The 19,251-nt window shown below is 43.1% G+C and overlaps 1 protein-coding gene across 3 annotated transcripts in view; it reads left to right on the top strand.

The window, feature by feature from the left end:
• The window catches only part of F13A1 (coagulation factor XIII A chain), a 433,590-nt gene that overhangs the window by 409,760 nt on the left and 4,579 nt on the right, over positions 1-19,251 (top strand). For all 3 annotated transcript variants that reach the window (XM_003897009.5, XM_021936970.2, XM_017957544.3), the window contains 2 exons: positions 798-958; positions 15,981-16,117. In XM_003897009.5, coding sequence (XP_003897058.2) covers positions 798-958; positions 15,981-16,117 — 298 coding nt within the window. The remainder of the gene's footprint in view (positions 1-797; positions 959-15,980; positions 16,118-19,251) is intronic.

Raw genomic sequence — 19,251 nt, 5'->3', positions numbered from 1 at the left:
AGTTAGAGAGAGAAAGTGAGCCAGAGCCACAAGATAGAACTCACCATCCTCAGCCCAGATGGTAATTGGAGGGGAGCCAGGACCACTTCCCATCCTCCAAATGCCATTCTCGTTGGCTTGTCCCTAGGACCTAGAAATCTGACATCAGTGACTGGTTTCCATTGAGAGAACAATCATTTGGCACAGAGGTCTTCTAAATCACAAACAGAGGTTTGGAGATAGTTGAATGCCTTTGGTAGAAACTGGTTTCAACAGCTTCCTTCTCTTAAATAGAAAAATCATGATATCAGATTGGAGAGAAAATGTGGAGTGCTACAATGTTTATGTAGTTGACAATTTTGTCTGAGTGTGGCCCATGGCCTAGGTGAGACACTTCTTATTCGACAAGGGGATCGCGTGTGGAATGGGGGCCTTGGACTTCAGCACCCCACATGTTCCATTTTGGGATGATCCCAGCCCAAATCAAAGCCACCGTTAAAACCCCTTGATCCTTCTTTGCCACAAAAATCACATCTTTTCCACGGCATTTCTTTTACAACAGCAAAAGGACTGTTTGGAAGGTTTGACACATTTTCTCCAGTAAGACTTCAGTGAATATTAAATTTCTAGCACATTCTTTACCTAAGAAGCAGGACAGCTTATCCCCAATTGACTCTTCGTTCCACTTGCCCCTTACCTTTGCTGTGTTCCTGGTGGCTTCCAGGCTACTGTGGGAAGGATGGGGAAACTTGGGGAAAGGTAAAGTAGATGCTGTCTCAAGTCTTGATGCCAGGCCCGTGTGTGTTTTCTCCTGCCAGTCAAGAAAGAGGCGGTACTGATCCAAGCCGGCGAGTACATGGGTCAGCTGCTGGAACAAGCGTCCCTGCACTTCTTTGTCACAGCTCGCATCAATGAGACCAGGGATGTTCTGGCTAAGCAAAAGTCCACCGTGCTGACCATCCCTAAGCTCATCATCAAGGTCAGTCTTAGCGTCTCATCCTGGAACAGAGAGAAAGGCACACAGACTTACTGTTCATGTGTGCATGTGTGTGCTTGTGTGTGTGTGTGTGTGTGTGTGTGTGTGTGTGAATGAATGTCCTGCTCAAAAAAAAAAAAAAAAAAAAAAAAAAATACCAGTGCTAGGATCCTCCTGTTCTTTGAAAGAAGTAAACTGCCCTATATATAGACACATACATATAACACTTTTCTCTCCTCTCCAGATTTAAATATATAGATGTGGTTGCAGATATAAATATAACCTGTGGGTATAAACACACTTGTGGAGGAAGATAAAGATGTGTAATGGCTACAGATACTTAGAACTTTCATTGTCTCCAGAATAAAGTGGGTCAGGCATGCCATAAGAGGTAGATAAACTGCCTGCAACATTTTGCACAGTAATTTTGTTTATGGAGGTATAATTGTGGACAGTAGATCGCACAGATCAAAATATACAGCTTGATGATGATTTTGTATGTGTGTGTGCCTTGCAACCACGAGCCAGATGAAGAAATGGAGGATTTCAAACACCCCCAGAAAGTTCCCTCATGCCTTTTCTAGCCAATAACCCCCTGGACCATCACCAAGATAATAACTTTTCTGACTTCTGTCACCATAGGTTTTTTTGCATGTATGACCAGTAGTTTTCATGGTGCCTCTCCAGTGATCACCAGAAATCTCTGCCCAAGTGGCTCAGGAGACTTGGCAGAGGAAGGCCAAGGGTGGATGAGAGTGGGAGACAAATGTGGGAGCCCATGTGCTCCTACTTCTCAGACCCACCACTGTAGTTTCTGGGGGTTCTGTGGTTAAATCCATGAGACACCTTCCTGCCCTTGAAGCAGGAACCCAGGCCTCTGGCAGGGACCCTGAGAAGTGACATCTCATGCAGCCCTTATCCAGGGCATAGAGCCCTTCCCTAGTCTCTGGAGAACAATCTTCTTGAAGTGATTGAGAGCAATTAGCACAGATTCTGCTAAACTACATTGCTCTAAAGTGGTAGATAAATCAAAGCTTTATAAAGCTGATCGTATTTTAATGGTCCTAGAGGTGGGCAGGGTGAGGGTAGTCCTTGCTTCTCATGAATCCTTTGCTGTGAATCATTTGGAAAGCTAATGGCGGCTGTGCAGCCTTCAGCATGGCAGTGTTCCTTGGGTAACTACTGGGCTCCAGACACTGTTTTTAAAGCACTTTACATGGGTGCATTTTCAACCACCAACAACCCCACAAGGTAAAGAGTATTGGCATCCCTTTACAGATGAGAAAACTGAAGCACAGAGAGGTTCTATAGCTCCTCCAAGGCCATACAGCCAGCAAACGGTGGAGCTGGGCTTCCAACCCCAGCAGGCTGGCTGCAAAAGCAGCGCTGGGAACCAGCTCCTTCAACTATTCTTATGGTCTGGTCCTGTGTGATTGACACAGTGAGACACCCCAAGGCAAGGCCCATCCAAGCTCACAGGCATGTAATGCCCATCAGGGAGCAGAACACCAGGCCGTTCTTTTCTACAAAGGCCTACATTGTCATGTCTCTGGTTCCTTCGCCTCTGTCACAGCCCACAGCCCACCATGGCATTATCTGCACAGGAAGGTTTAAAAGAAAGAATGAAAATGAGGATGTGCAGGGTTGGCAGGCAAAGTCAGAAACAAATGCAAAATGGAGAGGTGGGGATTAGGGTTGCTGCAGAGATACCGTCATCCAAGAGAACGTGAAGTTAATTGCTTAAGGTGCAGGATGCCCTAACCCGGAAGTTGTTCTTCACAGCTGGCTCTTCCTACAGACATGTGGCAGCCCCTGCTGCAGGCCTGTCCCAGCCACTTGGTGGAAGCAGCTTTTGCTACCCTTGTGGGCCGTTAAGCAGGTTTCATTTATGAGCTCAACCCTGAACCTTCCCCACCAGCAGCAAGGCCTGCGTGTGTACCTAATTATGAAGTGACGGCCTGTCCCTGCAAAGGTCTCAGGAGAGAGCCTTCCCGAGCTGTGAAGTGCTCAAACCACAGCAGAAAATAGAATTTAATTGCACCACTGATAATAAACCGGATGTATGAAGGAAACTGATAACTTTCATCTTTTAGGCACTATTAATTTGAAGGATTATTTGTTAGTTATCTTCTGGGCTTACTTAAAGAGCAGTGTAATTCCCAAGGAGCACAATCAGAATACCTTATCCCACAAGTTAGCAGACCTGGGCATGGAGAGAGTACTTTAAACGGAGAGTTATTTTGTTTTGTGTTTCGTTCCACAAAGGAATCAGAGATGCTGCTCCTGGAGGAAACTTATTTAGAAGTAGGGACATTTGATAGGGAAGAGAGCATGAAACAGATGGAAATTCTGGCTTCTGTCCATGCCAAGTTTGTTCAAAAAGGTGGAATGGGGCATCATCCCATAAACTGCTCTTTAACCATTAGCCCTACTAACTCTAAGGATAACCTAAATCCACACTGAGTAGAAGTGCTCCTGGGTAAAGCACCCACACCCTAAGGACCACCCAGGAGTCACAGAGCTGTGAGAGGGCCTGGGTGCAGAAGCTCTGGTCTGTGGACTGGGGACCTGCCTAGCTTCCCGGAGATGTGAAATGCAGAGTCACAGCAGGGGAGGGGAGGAGGAAGGGGAAGGGAGGGAGAGGAGAGAAGAACAGAGGGGAGAGGAGAGAACAGAGGAGAAAAGGAGGGAGGGAGGGGAGGAGAGGATGGAGAGGAGAAAAAGAGGAAAGAAAAGAGGAGGGCGCAGGAGGGAAGAGGAGAGAACAGAAAAGAAGAGGAAGGGACAGGAGGGAAAAAAGAGGGAGAATGGAGAGGAGAAGAGAAAAAAAAGGGGGAGAGGACAGTAATAAGAAAACTTAAAGTTGAAATATTCCAAAGGAGGCCTAGGGGGAGGAGTCAGATAAATTGTATAAAACAAAACTCGATTGTTGAGTTATTTTTTCTCCTTCCTTCCTTCCTTCCTTCCTTCCTTCCTTCCTTCCTTCCTTCCTTCCTTCCTTTCTTTCTATTTTTATTTTAGGTTTGAGGGTACGTATGAAGGTTTGTTATGTAGATACACACGTGTCACAGGGGTTTGGTGTACATATTATTACATCACCCAGGCATTAAGCCCAGTACCCAGTAGTTATCTTTTCTGTTCCTCTCCCTCCTCCCACCCTCCTCACTCAAGTAGACCCCGGTGTCTGTTGTTTCCTTCTGTGTGTTCATAAGTTCTCATCATTTAGCTCCCACTTGTAAGTGAGAACATGTGGTATTATGTTTTCTGTTCCTGCATTAGTTTGCTAAGAATTATAGCTTCCATGAGCTCTTTTTTTTTTCATATGCTTGTTGGCCATGTATATGCTCATGTCCCTTGCCCACTTTTTAATGGGGTTTTTTTTTTCATGTAAATATGTTCAAGTTCCTTATAGATGCTGGATATTGGCAACATCACCAATCATCAGAGAAATGCAAATCAAAGCCACCATGAGATACTATCTCATACCAGTCAGAATGGCTATAATTAAAAAGTCAAAAAATAACAGGTACTGGTGGGGTTGTGGAGAAAAAGGAACACTTATACATGGTTAGTGGGAGTGTAAACTAGTTCAATCCTTGTGGAAAACAGTGTAGCGATTCCTGAAAAAGCTAAATACAGAAATACCATTTGACCCAGCAATCCCATTACTGGGTATATACCCAAAAGGAATATAAATCATTCTATCATAAAGATACATACACATATATGTTTATTGCAGCACTATTCACAATATCACACACATGGAATCAACCTAAATGCCCATCAATTGTAGACTGGACACAATGCAGCCACAGCTATAAAAAAGGATGAGGACATGTCCTTTGCAGGAACACAAATGGAGCCAGAGGCCATTATCTTAGCAAACTAACACAGGAAGAGAAAACTGAATACTGCATGTTCTCGCTTATAAGTGGGAGCTAAAAGATGGGAACATATGGATATATAGAGGGAAACAACACACACAGGGTCCTGTTGGAGAATGGAGGGTGGGAGGAGGGAGAGGATCAGGAAAAATAACTAACGGGTACTAGGTTTAATGTCTTTGTGACAAAATAATCTGTACAACCCTCATGACACAAATTCACCTATACAACAAACCTGCACATGTACCTTGAACTTAAAATAAAAGGTTTTTAAACAATGAGGACTTGGAAAGGGAACTAAATGCAGTAAAAGTACAAAACCACAATGGCTCAGAGGTCCAGAATTACATAGGACATATTTCTCTAAATTCTAAGAAAACGCTTACACCCTTTTTCAACCTCTTTGAGCCTGGATGGACACACAACTGACTGAGCCTCAAGGTTGCTGCGGGCAAATGTGCCAGGCACAGGGTGCAATTATGTGAGAGACAGAGAGGAGACCACAGCCCTTCCTACTCAACTCAGTCACGAGAAGGGTTGGGACCAGCCCCTGGTGATTATGATGACAGCAGCTATGATTTATTAAGCACTACATTATTAAACGCCTTTCTTCTGTGATCTTATTTAACCCTCTCTACCATCCTACAAGGAGGACGTTACTATAACCTCTGTTTTACTGATTAGAAAACTGAGAGGACCAGAGAAGGCAGTGCCTTGTAGCACAGTGGTCAGAACATGGGCTCTGGAACCAAACTATCTGAGTTTAAAGCTTGTTTTCTGAACATCATAACTGTGTAAGCCTGGACAGATCATTTCACCTCTCTTGGCTTCTGCGTTCTCATCTGTAAGTCAAAAGCAATGGTAACTCTCCTCCTGGGGTCTTTGTGAGTATGTTATGAGTCAATGGATGCCTGAGTCACAGTGCACACCTATATATGTTGGTTGCTGCTATTATTGCCATTATTGCTGTTTATTAGTAACTGGCCCGTGATCACGTGCCTACTGAGGGAAGGAGAGACACTTCTGGCCCAGGTCTTCCAGTCTGTGCTGGTCTTCCAGTCTGTGCTGGCAGCTGTTGGGCTACAGTGGAACTATTACACAAAGCAGAGGCGGTCATTGACTTTGCAGAGAGTTTTGTATTCAAGGGAGGAGAGATCACCCACACTTGAGTGGTGTGGGACATCAAGAATTAAGACTGTAGAAAGATGAATGGTCCCCAGTGAACGGATAACGTTCAACCAGTAGAGATGGATGGAGAGATCCCTTCAGATGCTAGGAAGAAAATGTTAGCAAGGGCTAGAAGGGAGGTGGAGCAGTGAGAAGCATGCCTTGGCTGGGGTGGAGGCTGGGAGCAGGGATGAGTAAGGGTAACCTGAGAAAGATAGTTTAGGGCTATGTTGAGGGGAGTCTATAATTTTGGATGAGAGCTTTATCATCGACTCTGTGAACAAAGAGGCTTCAGGGGAGTTTCTAGAGTAGGAATGTAACACAATCGTCAACTCCGCTCTCCCACAAGTTGGAGCCACTTTTTCTTACTCCCTTCTCTTCAAAGCCTTTGCCCAAAGCATTGTCTTCTCCAGAAAGTACCCAACTCAGCCTTGGAACTGGAGTTTCCTAAAAGCTAGTTTCCAGCTGTTCTTACCTGATTCCCCTTTAGAGCAAATCTAGGCCAATCTGGAACAATATTGGGCTCACATGTCTGAATCCAAGTCACTGTCAACCAAAGCAGGCCAGTGGCTTCCTGTTTGTGCATCCCAGTGGACCCAGTCATGGATTTCACTGGTCCCTGTGGTGATAAAGATGGGGACTGGGCTCAATTGTGCTCCCAGTCAACCATTCCCAGCACCCACCATATGTGAGTCAGAATGTGTGATCCTCACATGGAAACAGGCAGAGGGAGACAGTCATTAAACTTTAATGAGCACACGTCTCTTTCCCCATGCTATCAAAATATTTTGACGAGAAAAGAAAATTTCATTACAATCAGACATAGAATTTTTCTCTGCCTTCCCATGTGTTGCTTGTTCTCTCTCTCTCTCTCTCTCTTTCTCTCTCTCTCTCTCTCTCACACACACACACACACACACACACACATCCTCTCTCTCTGAACTTCAGTATCCCCTTTGCAAAGTGAATACACTATGATTATACTGCTCCTCCTGTTAAGTACAGGCACATATAAAACACAGCCTTGGGGGGATTCCCATCTGTAGCAACATTTGTGAGAATGCATGGCCCATGTCCGAACCTAGTAGCTGTTGGTAAATGTTCTCTTTCTCCTCCGTAGTCCCATCAATGCCTGGGGGTTGCTTAGAGCAGTGTGTGGGCCACTGGACTGAAGAGGGCCAGTGGCCTGAATGTGGCCCTCACCTAGTGGCATGGAATCTCTTGAATCTCTGGTCACCAGGTGTTGAGTGTATGCAGCATTCCCTGTGGAATGGGGCCTTCCTCATGCAGGAAGGCCTGCCTTGTTCTCTTTCTCCTCCGTAGTCCCATCAATGCCTGGGGGTTGCTTAGATCCGTGATGTAAGGCCACTGGGGTGAAGAGAGGCCAGATGGCCTCACATGTTGCCTTCAACGAGTCTCATGGACTCAGTACCTGCCATTCTAAAGCAGCTCAGGAGCCAGCACTTCTGTGGTATTCTCACGTGGAAAAAGTCCTGCAGCCTTTGCAGGATGTCAGCAAGCACTGATAGAACTAATTTTCTCATATGAACTAGGAACAATTTTGCTAGGAGAAAACATAACCATTTTTTATGCATGTGATTTTTAAAGTTGGAAGCATAAGCAAACAGGTGTCTCCAAATTTTTCAAAAAAAAACTTTTAAAATGAGGACAACTGACTGTTTCCAAGAGTTTTTTAAAGTAAGCATTTGCTTTCTACTTATTTTGTCCATTAGCTGAATGACTTTCCAGTTTTTATTTATCTCTTTATTTAGTCATTCTTGCATTCATCCATTCTTCATATAGTTATTTGGTGCCCACTCTGTAAATAAACTGTAGCAAATGCCTAGAGCTTTCAAAACCATTATCAGAGAGGCCGGGCACAGTGGCTCACACCTGTAATCCCAGCACTTTGGGAGGCCAAGGCAGGTGGATCCCTTGAGGTCAGGAGTTTGAGACGAACCTAGCCAACAAGGTTAAATCCCGTTTCTACTGAAAATACAAAAATTAGCCAGGCCGTGGTGGTGCGTGCCTGTAATCCCAGCTACTCAGGAAGTTGAGGTAGGAGAATCACTTGAATCCAGGAAACAGAGGCTGCAGTGAGCCAAGGTCCCGCCATTGCACTCCAGCCTGGGTGACAGAGCAAGAAAAAACAAAAACAAAACATTACCAGAGAAAAATTCAACAGTGAGAACATTTTCTTTCTTTCTTTTTTTTCTTAGACAGAGTCTTGCTCTGTTGCCCAGGCTGGAGTGCAGTGGTGTGATCTCGGCTCACTGCAACCTCATCTCCTGGGTTCAAGCAATTCTCCTACCTCAGCCTCCCGAATAGCTGGGATTACAGGTGCCCACCACCACGCCCAACTAATTTTTGCATTTTTAGTAGAGACGGGGTTTCACCATGTTGGCCAGGCTGATCTCGAACTCCTGACCTCAAGTGATCCACCCGCCTCGGCCTCCCAAAGTGCCAGATTACAGGCGTGAGCCTTCGCACCCAGCCAACAGTGAGAACATTTTTGTTGTGTTTTTCTAAAATGGGGTAAGATTGCTACCACTTTCTTTCAGCACTGGCTCACCTGGAACAGCTCCAGGAGTGCAGTTGCTCTGTTTTAACCTGAGCTAACCAGCACTTATACAGAGCCTGGGGTGCTCCTCTTGTAAGGACAGTGTACATGGGGCCTGTGAAAGAGGCTTAACCCACAGAAATTGACTTCAACAAGCAGAATGTCTACATGACCAACACTGTTTGGTGGGGCGTTGTATAGATAACACAAGACCCATGGGAAGTATCACTACTGACCCCAGAGAGGAGGCAGGGACCTTCCTCTGGGCGGCTTCCCAGGACAACACTTACTCCTTTGCAAACTGTGCCCATCTAGGGGGTGGGAAGGAGAAAGTGAGGGGACCCAGTGCAGCCCACTCACCAATCATCAAGCCCTGCAGCCTGGCATGAAGCCACGTCCCCCCCAAAAAGGGGGGGTCCCTTTCCACTTTGCACAGTTGCACCCTGGCTCCAGCCACATGTCCAGATCTCTTCCAACTTTGGACACTAGCTTGTTTTTTCTTAACAACCATCCTAATGTCGTGTTCTAATCGGAGCTTTTCATGAGATGCCCACAATTTTTACCGAGGTTAACAGTAGAATCCTCTTCAGTCTCCTACGACTTACACCCCGGAAACCCACCGGGATGGAGCAAGGAAGGATGGGTGGCTGTGGTAGTTGCTGGTCCCACTCCTCCCACATCCCAGTCATACAACTTTATCCCAGAGGACACATTAAAATTGGAGAAACCACTTGAGATGTAATGTGTGCCCCAAACAAAGTACATGACAGCGACTGGCTACAATGTGAGATTTAGCTATAGTTTCATTTCGTTCCGTAAATATCACAAACTTTTCATCAAGGCAGAAAATGGTAACAAAGGCTATGTGTTCTCATTATTCCTGAACTCTGACCATTTTCCCCTCCGTGCCCACAACCGAGCACGTTCTCTCTCCAACCTCCTGTGCTCTCTGTGGCTCCATCACACTCTCGTCACCAAGACTCACCCCTGCTCACACCACACCCTTCATGGGGAGGCCGGGGATGGGCACCGGGAGGTGGGCTTCTCCACTTCTCTCCTTTGTGGTTCTCTTCTCTAGTCCCTGAGAAACCAAATCCATGTCATTCCCCATAGAAAACCCTATAGGTGAGGAGGTTCTCATGGTCACCCTGGCAACATGTTCTCCCTTTAAACCTCATATTTCATTCATGCTAGTATATGTCAGGTGCTCTGTTGTATGATATTACATTGAGTCATCCCACTAACTGCATAAGAAGCTGAGGCCCAGAGAGGTCAAGCGACTTGTCCAAGCACTCAGAGTGGCAGCCCCTGGTCTTCAGTCCCTGCATCCAGCTTGCTCTCCCTTCAGCTTGGCCTGGAATAGCACCACTGTGTGCATCCCAGTCACCTCAGTTATGTCTGTGACACTGTTTCAGGTTATTTATGGAGAAAAATCAGAGGTGTCTACCTGTGAGCTGTGAGGGACTCTGAGCAAGGAAAGTCTGCTTACCATAGGGTATCCCAGGAGGGACACCTTTAGCCCTGCTCCCATAGCTGACTCTCCATCCCCTCGTGGCTGCTTTCACAGAGGATTGTGGCCATGGAACCAAACTGTGGGTGTCCTTAGCCAGGACAGATGAGCCTAGACCACGTCTACGAGTGAGCCCTGCTCATTGAAGGTGTTCTTTTCCATCTCTCTCTTCAGGACAGCTACAGAACAGTGCACATTTTAGGATGAAAACGAGGAGACCCTGGTAACTGCGGTACCTAAAACATAATTTGCTCTGTACATTTCATGTTTGCTATTTTTTTTAATCTTAAAAAGAGACACACATGAGAGTAACCAATCTCACATTCCAGTCATGTAATCCCAGTATGTCTGGACTACTGATTCTCTTTTTAAAAGTGGCATCTCTGTCATTTTTAAAATAGAAAATCCTAGATAGTGATTCCTATTATCATCAAGTGATATATATCAGGCCCGAAGGCTACCTTGTCACATTTTACTCTGGCATAGAAATCTAATTCCTTCTCTATAAAGTCAAAAAGAGAGAGATGAGTTATAGATGTTTCCTAATTTAGTTCAGGGTCCACTTATAATCCTCGTCCTCAACTGATGGTTTAGTGATAACTTAAAAGGTGATGCTGCAAATGATTCTTTGGTGGATTTCAGAAAATAAAGAAGCTATTCCAGCAAAAAAAAAAAAAAAAAAAAAAAAAAAAAAAAAGGTTTCTATTTTTATTTTTACCTCTCTTCTGTCAGGGATCACAGTATATGCAGTTTTAAAGATGAATGTTCTAGAGTCAGAAAGACCTGGATTTATATCCAAGTTCTGCCAGATTCCTAACTCTGTAAGCTTTTTATTTATCTTCTAAATTTCAATTTCACATAAACAGAATGGGATTAATAATCACGTCTACCCCCAAGACCATAGGGCTGTAGAAAAGATTAAATAAGGTAGTGTAAGTAAAATGATGAACAGAATGCCTGCATTACTAAGTAAACACTAACTAAATAAATGTAAGTCGCTTGTTATTATTGTTGTCATTAATCAGAGTCAGGATCATGTGTTGCTGAGCAAAGGCTATGGCCCCAGACTGTCTACTCTACATTTGAGTCTCTTCTACCCTGCTTACCAATGGTGTGAACTTGAGCAAGTTACTTAACTCCTCTGTGTCTCAGTTTCCTCATCTATAAAATGAAGACTCCTAACATTTACCTCATAGTGTTGGGAGGATTAAGTGAGTTGATAGAACTTTCTTGGGTAATGGGAACATTCTAAATCTGCTCCGTCCAATACAGTAGCCACCAGCCGCGTGAGGCTACTGAGTCCTTGAAATGTGGCCAGTGCAACTGAGGAGCTGAATTTTTTACATTTCACTTAATTTTAATTAATGTAAATATAAACAGCCACAGGTGGCTAGTGGCTACTATATTGAAAAAAATATAGACTGAGGACATTTCCTAACCATCCTAGAACCATTAGCATTGGTTAGTAAGTGTTCGTCTAAGTGTCAGCTAAAAGCAAGGGTAGTGCCTGTGGTGATGAGCAGGGTTTACAAACAAGAAATTGCTTGTTATCAACAGTGATCACAGGCCAAGGGGAAGGGAAAAAATACAGTTTCCAGAAATATGTGCGATACATGATTGAAAGTATTTGAAATAAGAGCAGTTAGATGCGCTAAAAAATCATGTATATCAAATCGCCAGCTTCATTTATGTTACTCTTTCTCAAACTTTTTCCTTCATTTCAGTTTCGATTTTGAATACAGTTATGTATTTTTAAAGCATATGCTTAGTGGAAGGTATCTCGTGATTTCTAAAAAAGTTATTTCTTCCCAAAAAGTTTATATAAGAGAGAGTATATGTGTGTGTTAGTAACTTTCCTGTTTACCAAAGAATCAGAATAGCAGCTCATTATCATGAATTAGTATAAAGGACAGGAATTCAGTGTGTCGATATCAGTAAGTGATATGTTACTTGGAAAAGTATCATATTACAGGCTGATTTTTTAAAACAGAGATATTTTAAATGGAATCTTGAGAAAAACTTAAGACCATCAAGTATATGCAAAAGGATTCAATGTCACCAAGTAAGACATATGCTTTATTCTTTTCTCTGGCCCAAGTAACGAATACTCTTCTCTAAAGTGAATACACATAAAAGTTTCTTTTTGAAGTAACCTTCTCTAAATTGCCTGAAGGCTCCCTTTATTTAAGGTTTTATGAGAGCAAGAAAATGAAAAATATGACTATGAAAATGAAATGAAAATATGACTATGCAGATATGGAATTATGCTTTCAGCAATAAGGAAAAGGGAGCTTTGCAGATTCCTAAAATAATGTGATGCAAACAGACATTTTCTCCCCAAATAGTCATTGTTCTCAGCATTTTGTAGGTACCATAGCATGGTGCATCACTGAAATCAACACATAACATGAGAACACTCTGTGTTGGCAGCATTTTCATCAAAAAAAGCAAGGAGAGGGAGACACCTCCAGTTACGTTTCCCAAGCAGAACACAGTGATGTCGAGCATTGGGCAGGTTTTTATATTTAGTTAGGTTTGAGTGTCTAAGGTTCATTATCATCAGTAGTCAGGGACAGGAAATTTACATTCTCAGTGCAGGAGACAAATGTCAGAAAAGGGACACCGGTCTTTGTTAACTGCAAAAGAAACACTCTACAACCAGAGAAGGGCTTCTCCTCTCACCCCTCCCCAACTTTCTCCCCGCTCCCCACTCCAGCATCAGGGAGATCTGGGCAGAATTGATACACCCATGCCAGCATCTAATTACAGAGATAATACTGGAAGCAAACTGATTAGGCATGACATATGAAATTACCTGAGAAGGTTTAATCTCCTGATCATATTCAGATCTGAAGCCTATCTATGAAGGCTCAATTGCATGGGCCAGTTTCTCAAACACTAAACATTCCCTATCGCTGTCATCAGTGACCTGGAAGGGTGTACTTCACTTTCCACAGCGTAGGAGGCTTCATGTAGAGCCAGTCTACTGGTATGGAAAGGGTTCTTAGTCTAGGGATCATGGGCCCCTATGAATAGTCTATGAACCATGTATAGACTTCATAAGCCTATAGTGAGTCCCCTTAAAATGCATGCCTATATTGTATATGTCTTACATTTGTCACTGTGTATGTCTGCGTGGAGGAAAGGTCAGTCGCTACTATCAGATTTGCTTTTGAAGGAGCTTATGCCCATCCTTATATAGCACACCATGGAGAAGACAGATGGCTCCAAAATATTATTTCCAGAAAGAATAAAGTGATCATAGCAAACACTTTTGCCAATAATGTCTCTGTAGCCACTCCATCTTCTTCAGTTTAGAGAGCTTTTGTAAATGCTATCTTTATTTTGCATTTTTTTAATCCAAAGATGTTTTGGAAATTTTTCTTAATGCAGGAAAAAATATATTGGACATACTTGAAAATTACATCAAGGACACCATGTAAAATATTCTGATGTATTGCTACACCTTCAATATCTAAATTGATTGAGGCAGGGCCTCTGAGAAGAAAGTCAAAAATTCAGTCTGTCTTCCACATGTTTTGTCTGTACCAGTGGTTTCCAACTGGAGGGCAATTTTGCTTCCTAAGGAATATTTGACAATTGCTGGAGACAGTTTTGGTTGTGATGGTTGGGGTGCGGGGCTGCTCCTGGCATGCAGTGGGTAGAGACCAGGGATGTTGCTTAACATCCTACATTGTTTTTTTTTTTTTACGGGGGGACTTCAGTATGAAACAGTTTTGGTTGTCTTGTTATGGCTGAGTTGTTGGCTTTTCTAGCTCCTCTGACCTCAGAGCAGGACTCTATCTTAGAGTTCAAGATCTCCAGTTACGCAGACTTTAACTTCAATCCCAGCTTGGTCATTTAGCAGCTTCGAATCCTCATTCAAGTTACCTATTTTCCTGAACCACAGTTTTCTCTTTTATAAAATGAAATGCCTGGCACCAATGATCCTGCCCCAGAAAACCTCCTTCTTCTTAAGGGAATAACTATTATTATCGTCTGATCAAGCTGATACAAATATAGCTCTTGTGTTGTGAGGCTTATGTGAGAATGTATGTGAATTATGGTTGTCAGCTGGGGCTGGTTCTTTGTAATCAACAGGGGTGCCTCAAATAAATGAATTACAGGATCCACCCATTACCAGACTGAGGATCGCTGGTTAGAGTGCTGGACTCCCTGCCTGGCACATGATCCATGCTGTCTAGGTGCACCTGCTGTTGTTGCTGCCATGACCATTGTCTGCCCCTTTCCTAGTTCCCCTGAACCCATCTCTCCACCACTGCCCTCCAGGAGATGAGGATTTAAATGTAACAAAGTTGGGGAGTTGGCTTGAAGTTTCATTTTTCTTATAGACTTAAGTAATCCCATAGCCATAAATTTAGTCACAAAGCATGGCTTGATGAGTAAAGCCATAAGACTGTATTCTTCTTTTAATCGATATATAATAATTGTAAATATTTATGGGGTAAATGTGATTTTTCAGTTCATACATACAGTGTGTAATGATCAGATCAGGAAGATTTTATTCTTGACTGTAGCATCAGTAAGTGAGGGTCCTCTTCTCTGGGCAATGTCCTTCCTCTTTACCTCCATTCTTAAAAAAGGCTCATTTCCATATATTTTCTCCCATATTATATAGTGGCTAAAGAAACATGGTATAGTAATGGCTGGGTTGTCATATGGAAGATCCAGACATCCAATAAATTCCATTTTTGAGCCATTGACTTAATTTAATAAATATTTATTGGACATTGGTATTGAAGTACTAAGTATTGGAGTTAAAAGTGGGCTGAAATATCAGGTGAATAAGACAAACTACCCAGAGCATTGCTACCCTAAAAAGCATCAGCTGTAATGCATTGAGCCTTTGCCATGTGCCTTGCAATATGTTTGTTGTTTGATGAGCATTTTTCATTAGAAACCTTTCTTGCAAGGGAAGAACTATTATTCTTATCTTATTCCCAAGTTACTTAGAGCTTATACAGATCCATTCATTTGGTATACATAGCTCCTAAACAAACAAACAAGTCTTGCAGCCACCTGGCATTTTGCAGCACATTGAGTTTATGTTGGAAAAGCATATGGATCTGAAGTATGTGGCATACAGTAAACACAACTTAAGGTATAGTAATAATAAGAGCATAGATCACCCCATAAAAATGTCAGTCCATTTTAAAGACAAGAAAACTGAGTCTCAGAAAGCCTAAACCACCTGAGTCCCCACTGTTAATAAGTGTTGAAGCTGGCACTGAGCTCTAGCTGTCTCCTGTGTTGTTCTTCCAAATACCTGATACTGCTGAGAGTCATTATAGATCAACTCACCAACAAATAACCTTTTATTCTCCTGGACTGAGGTAGTGTGGCTGCAGAAGAAAAATCTCCTTTCCTTATTTTAATATCCAGGTTCCTCTTCTTCATGTTCAACAGTAAGGACTCCATCCTGGCATATTTCTTCCAAATGTGTCTAAAAGTAAGAAGGCACATGTGCCCTGAAGCATTTTCTACCCCTTGAACTCAGGAATCCCCTATGTCCCAGCAGGAAACTTGGTGCTTATCCAGAAGCAAAGTTCACTTGGCCGCCCTCACTGTGGAGACCTGTTACCACACCAAATGCACTTCCCCCTCCTGCTGACAAAGAGCAGTCAGTGGCCACCGTTATTGACCTGAGCTCTAATTAGTCTGGTTTTATAATGAGGAAAAGAGTACGATTCTAATTAGTAAATTTCCATCTCTTTCTCAATAGGTATCCCCCAGTCAAAGCAATCAGCTATCCTCATCACACTGATTCCATTGCCAGAAAAATAACTGTATCATAAAACTCTAGTAAAAGTGAAGATGGTTAAGGCAACAAGAGAGCAGAATGAGGTTTTATTTGCTGCTAATGAGCTGCGTTCTCTCTCTTAGGTCCGTGGCGCTCAGGTAGTTGGTTCTGACATGATTGTGACAGTTGAATTTACCAATCCTTTAAAAGAAACCCTGCGAAATGTCTGGATACACCTGGATGGTCCTGGAATAACAAGACCAGTGAGGAAGATGTTCCGGTAAGCCTTGGGTTGGGGAGACCAGGCAGGCAGTGCAGGGCTGTGGGAAGTTTTCTATGCGTGTGTCTTTTCCAAACATAGATCTGCTCCCTTGTGAAAACGTCTGGGAAGCTGCCTCCTCCTTGCTGACCATGGAGTAAAACTAGGTTTGATTTGACGAGCACTTTTATCATTTAATCCTTAAAGACACCCTAATGATGTGGATACTGCTATTATCTCTCTTCTGTAGCTGAGGAATTTGAGGCTTTGAGAGGTTGACTGGTTGAATCTTCACTTACACAGTTTATGAAAACAGAGCCAAGATTCAGACTCAGGCTGGTGAATTCCAGAACCCAAGTTTGAACCACTTTGCTGTACTACCTACTCATGTATGGACAATTCTCATCTTTATTGAGCTCCTACCATGTGTCAAATATTAAGCTGAGAGATGCTCCCTTTTCATGGTTCCCTTGTCTCCAGCCTCACCTCACAGATTTTACCATCCCAATCACTGTCTACAACTGTTGGATTCAGGTTTTTTTTTAGTTGAGCCTAAAGAGTTCTAGATGGTTCCCCATTCAGGGGACCAAAGACAACCCCAAGTTATGTAATGATCTGAATGAAACTCAGCCTCTTCCACACACAGCCCCCTTCAAATTGTGCTTGATGGGTCTCACTTTCTGTGACTTCTACTAACAAAGAGTGTAACCCAACAAGATAACCTATTCCGTGGTCAGGTAGCTCTAATGGTAAGGAAACATGTTTTTCTACCATTTGATCCTACCAATGATCCTAACTCTGCCATCTGGACTGACAGAAAGTAAGGCCCATCCCTCTTCCATCTGATGGTTTGCAAATGTTTGCAAACAGCTGTCTCATCTTCTTCGAATCTTTTCTACCTGGGGACAAAAATCTGTCCTGACTTTATTTCTCTCTTCTCTAACGTGGTTTCAGCTCTCTGTCTCTCTCTCCCACACATCCCAATTTGTCACTAGTCCTCTTAAAGTGTGACACCCAGAATGGATCCCAATCTTTGAGGTTTATTACTTTCATTTCTACCACAAATAAGTCCTTGTCAGCATCAATCAATCTAGCACATTTCCTGTGGGGTGACCTTCTAAGGCATAGAAAGGGAGGTAGAGGAGTTTGGAAACCTCCTCATGACCAGATATGTTAAGAATTTTCCCGACACCCTTTATGGAAGCGACCCCGCTCTGGAATCTGTGGGATAAATGCAAGGCCTCACTTAAACCCTCTGGGGCACTTTATTGCCCATAAAGGGCTCTCCGCATTTCTTTCAAATTACAAGGCTTATAGCTTCTGCATCTCATCATTTAAGAGATGCCTTATTGCAGATGCAATAAACAACAGAGAAAATAATCTGAGTGCTTTTGAAACAATGCAAGCACAAAACATAGCAACCTTCCTGTGCTAATAGGAAAGTTGCAGGAAAGAAAAAAAGAAGTAAATTAGTAATCAACCCCAGCTAGATGGAGAGGTCAGCAGCCATACCCCTGCTTTCGTCAGAAACAACAGTCTCACTCACCCGTTCTCACACCTTCCCACTCGAATCAGATGCAAGAATCGTTCAGGCAAAGTGAAACACGTTTCCTCTTCCATAGAGCCCCCTGCTGTATCCAATTTTTTCCTTCCCAGACAGTAACCCCACAAGCTTTATCTGAGTGTACTGGAACCTCTTCTATCTTTACACCTTGGCTATCCCCCCAGAATTCCACCTTGGTCAAGGTCAACACATGAAAAAGGACACTGTGTGTCTTAGACAAAAGGTGAATTATCACACAGTGCAATGACCCACTATTTGGGAGGCCTCAGGCTCGAAATAGGTTAAATCTCCAGACGGTTTGTTTATTGTTAATGTCTGACATTGGGGTGGAGCAAAGTGGAGTGAATCGGGAGAAAGGATGGATAAGGCTAGTCCCCACATGGACACAGATGTCCTGCCCACACACTGGCTTAAGGTACTATTAGTAGTTACTGCAACACGTAAGTCTAGGCAGACAAGTAGATAGACAGACAGCTAGCTGCTCTTAGTTGGTTTGCACTGCTGTAACAGAAATGCCATAGATTGGGTGGCTTACACAACAAACATTTACACCTCACACTTCTGGAGCCTGGGAAGTCCGAGAACAAGGGGCCGACCAATTCACTTCCTGATGAGGGCTCTCTTCCCAGCTTGCAGATGGCTGTCTTTTCACTGTGCCCTCACATGGGGCAGAGAGAGGGAGGGCAAGTTCTCTGGCATCTCTTCTTCGAAGGGCACTCATCCCCTCATGAGCCCCGCCCACATGACCTATTCTAATTTAATTACCTCCCCAAAGCTCCATCACTAAATAGTATCACACGGGAGTTTGGGTTTCAACAAATGAATTTGTGAGGAGCACAAACATTTAGTCCATAACAGTCCTCAATCTCTCTTTTTAAGTTTTTTTTACTGACACATTGTAATTGCACATGTTTATGTGGGGTAATTTGATGTTTCGATACATACAATGTATGTTGTATAATGATCAACTCGGAGTATTTAGTGTATCCATCACCCCATGCATTTATCATTTCTTTGTGGTGACAACATTCAAAAGCCCGTCTTCTAGCTCTTTTGTAATATACAATACCTACTGTTAATCATGGTTACCTTATAGAACACTAGAACTTATTCCTCCTATTTAATTGCCACTTTGTTCTCATTGGCCAACCTCTTCCCATCTTCCCCTTCATGTTCTCCTCCTCAGTCTCTGGTAACCCCTGTTCTACTCTTTGTTTCTATGTTATCAACTTTAAAAAAAATTTTTTTTTAGTGTTTACATGTGAGTGAAATCACGTAGTATTTGTCTTTCCATGTCTGGTTTATTTCACTTACCATGATGCCCTTCCTCCAGGTCTAATTCATGTTGTTACAAATGGCAGGATTTTATTCTTTTTTATGGCTGAATAGTTATAGAAACCTAGATTCAGGGTGGAATGTCTCCCAGGCAAAAGAAGCTTTATTTCTCAGAGACAGTCAAAAATTGGGCGAAAAATCATGACATAGAAAACATTTGTTATCTGGGATGGGCTTACAACTTGGACCAAGTGCTACTTTCTCTGTTTACTCCTCACTCCAGCACACACCTTCACAACCAAGACCTGAGCCAGTC

This window comes from Papio anubis, chromosome 6, assembly GCF_008728515.1.
Source record: "Papio anubis isolate 15944 chromosome 6, Panubis1.0, whole genome shotgun sequence".
In the NCBI taxonomy this organism is placed as follows: Eukaryota; Metazoa; Chordata; class Mammalia; order Primates; family Cercopithecidae; genus Papio; species Papio anubis.
This window is presented reverse-complemented; position numbering and strand designations above follow the sequence as displayed.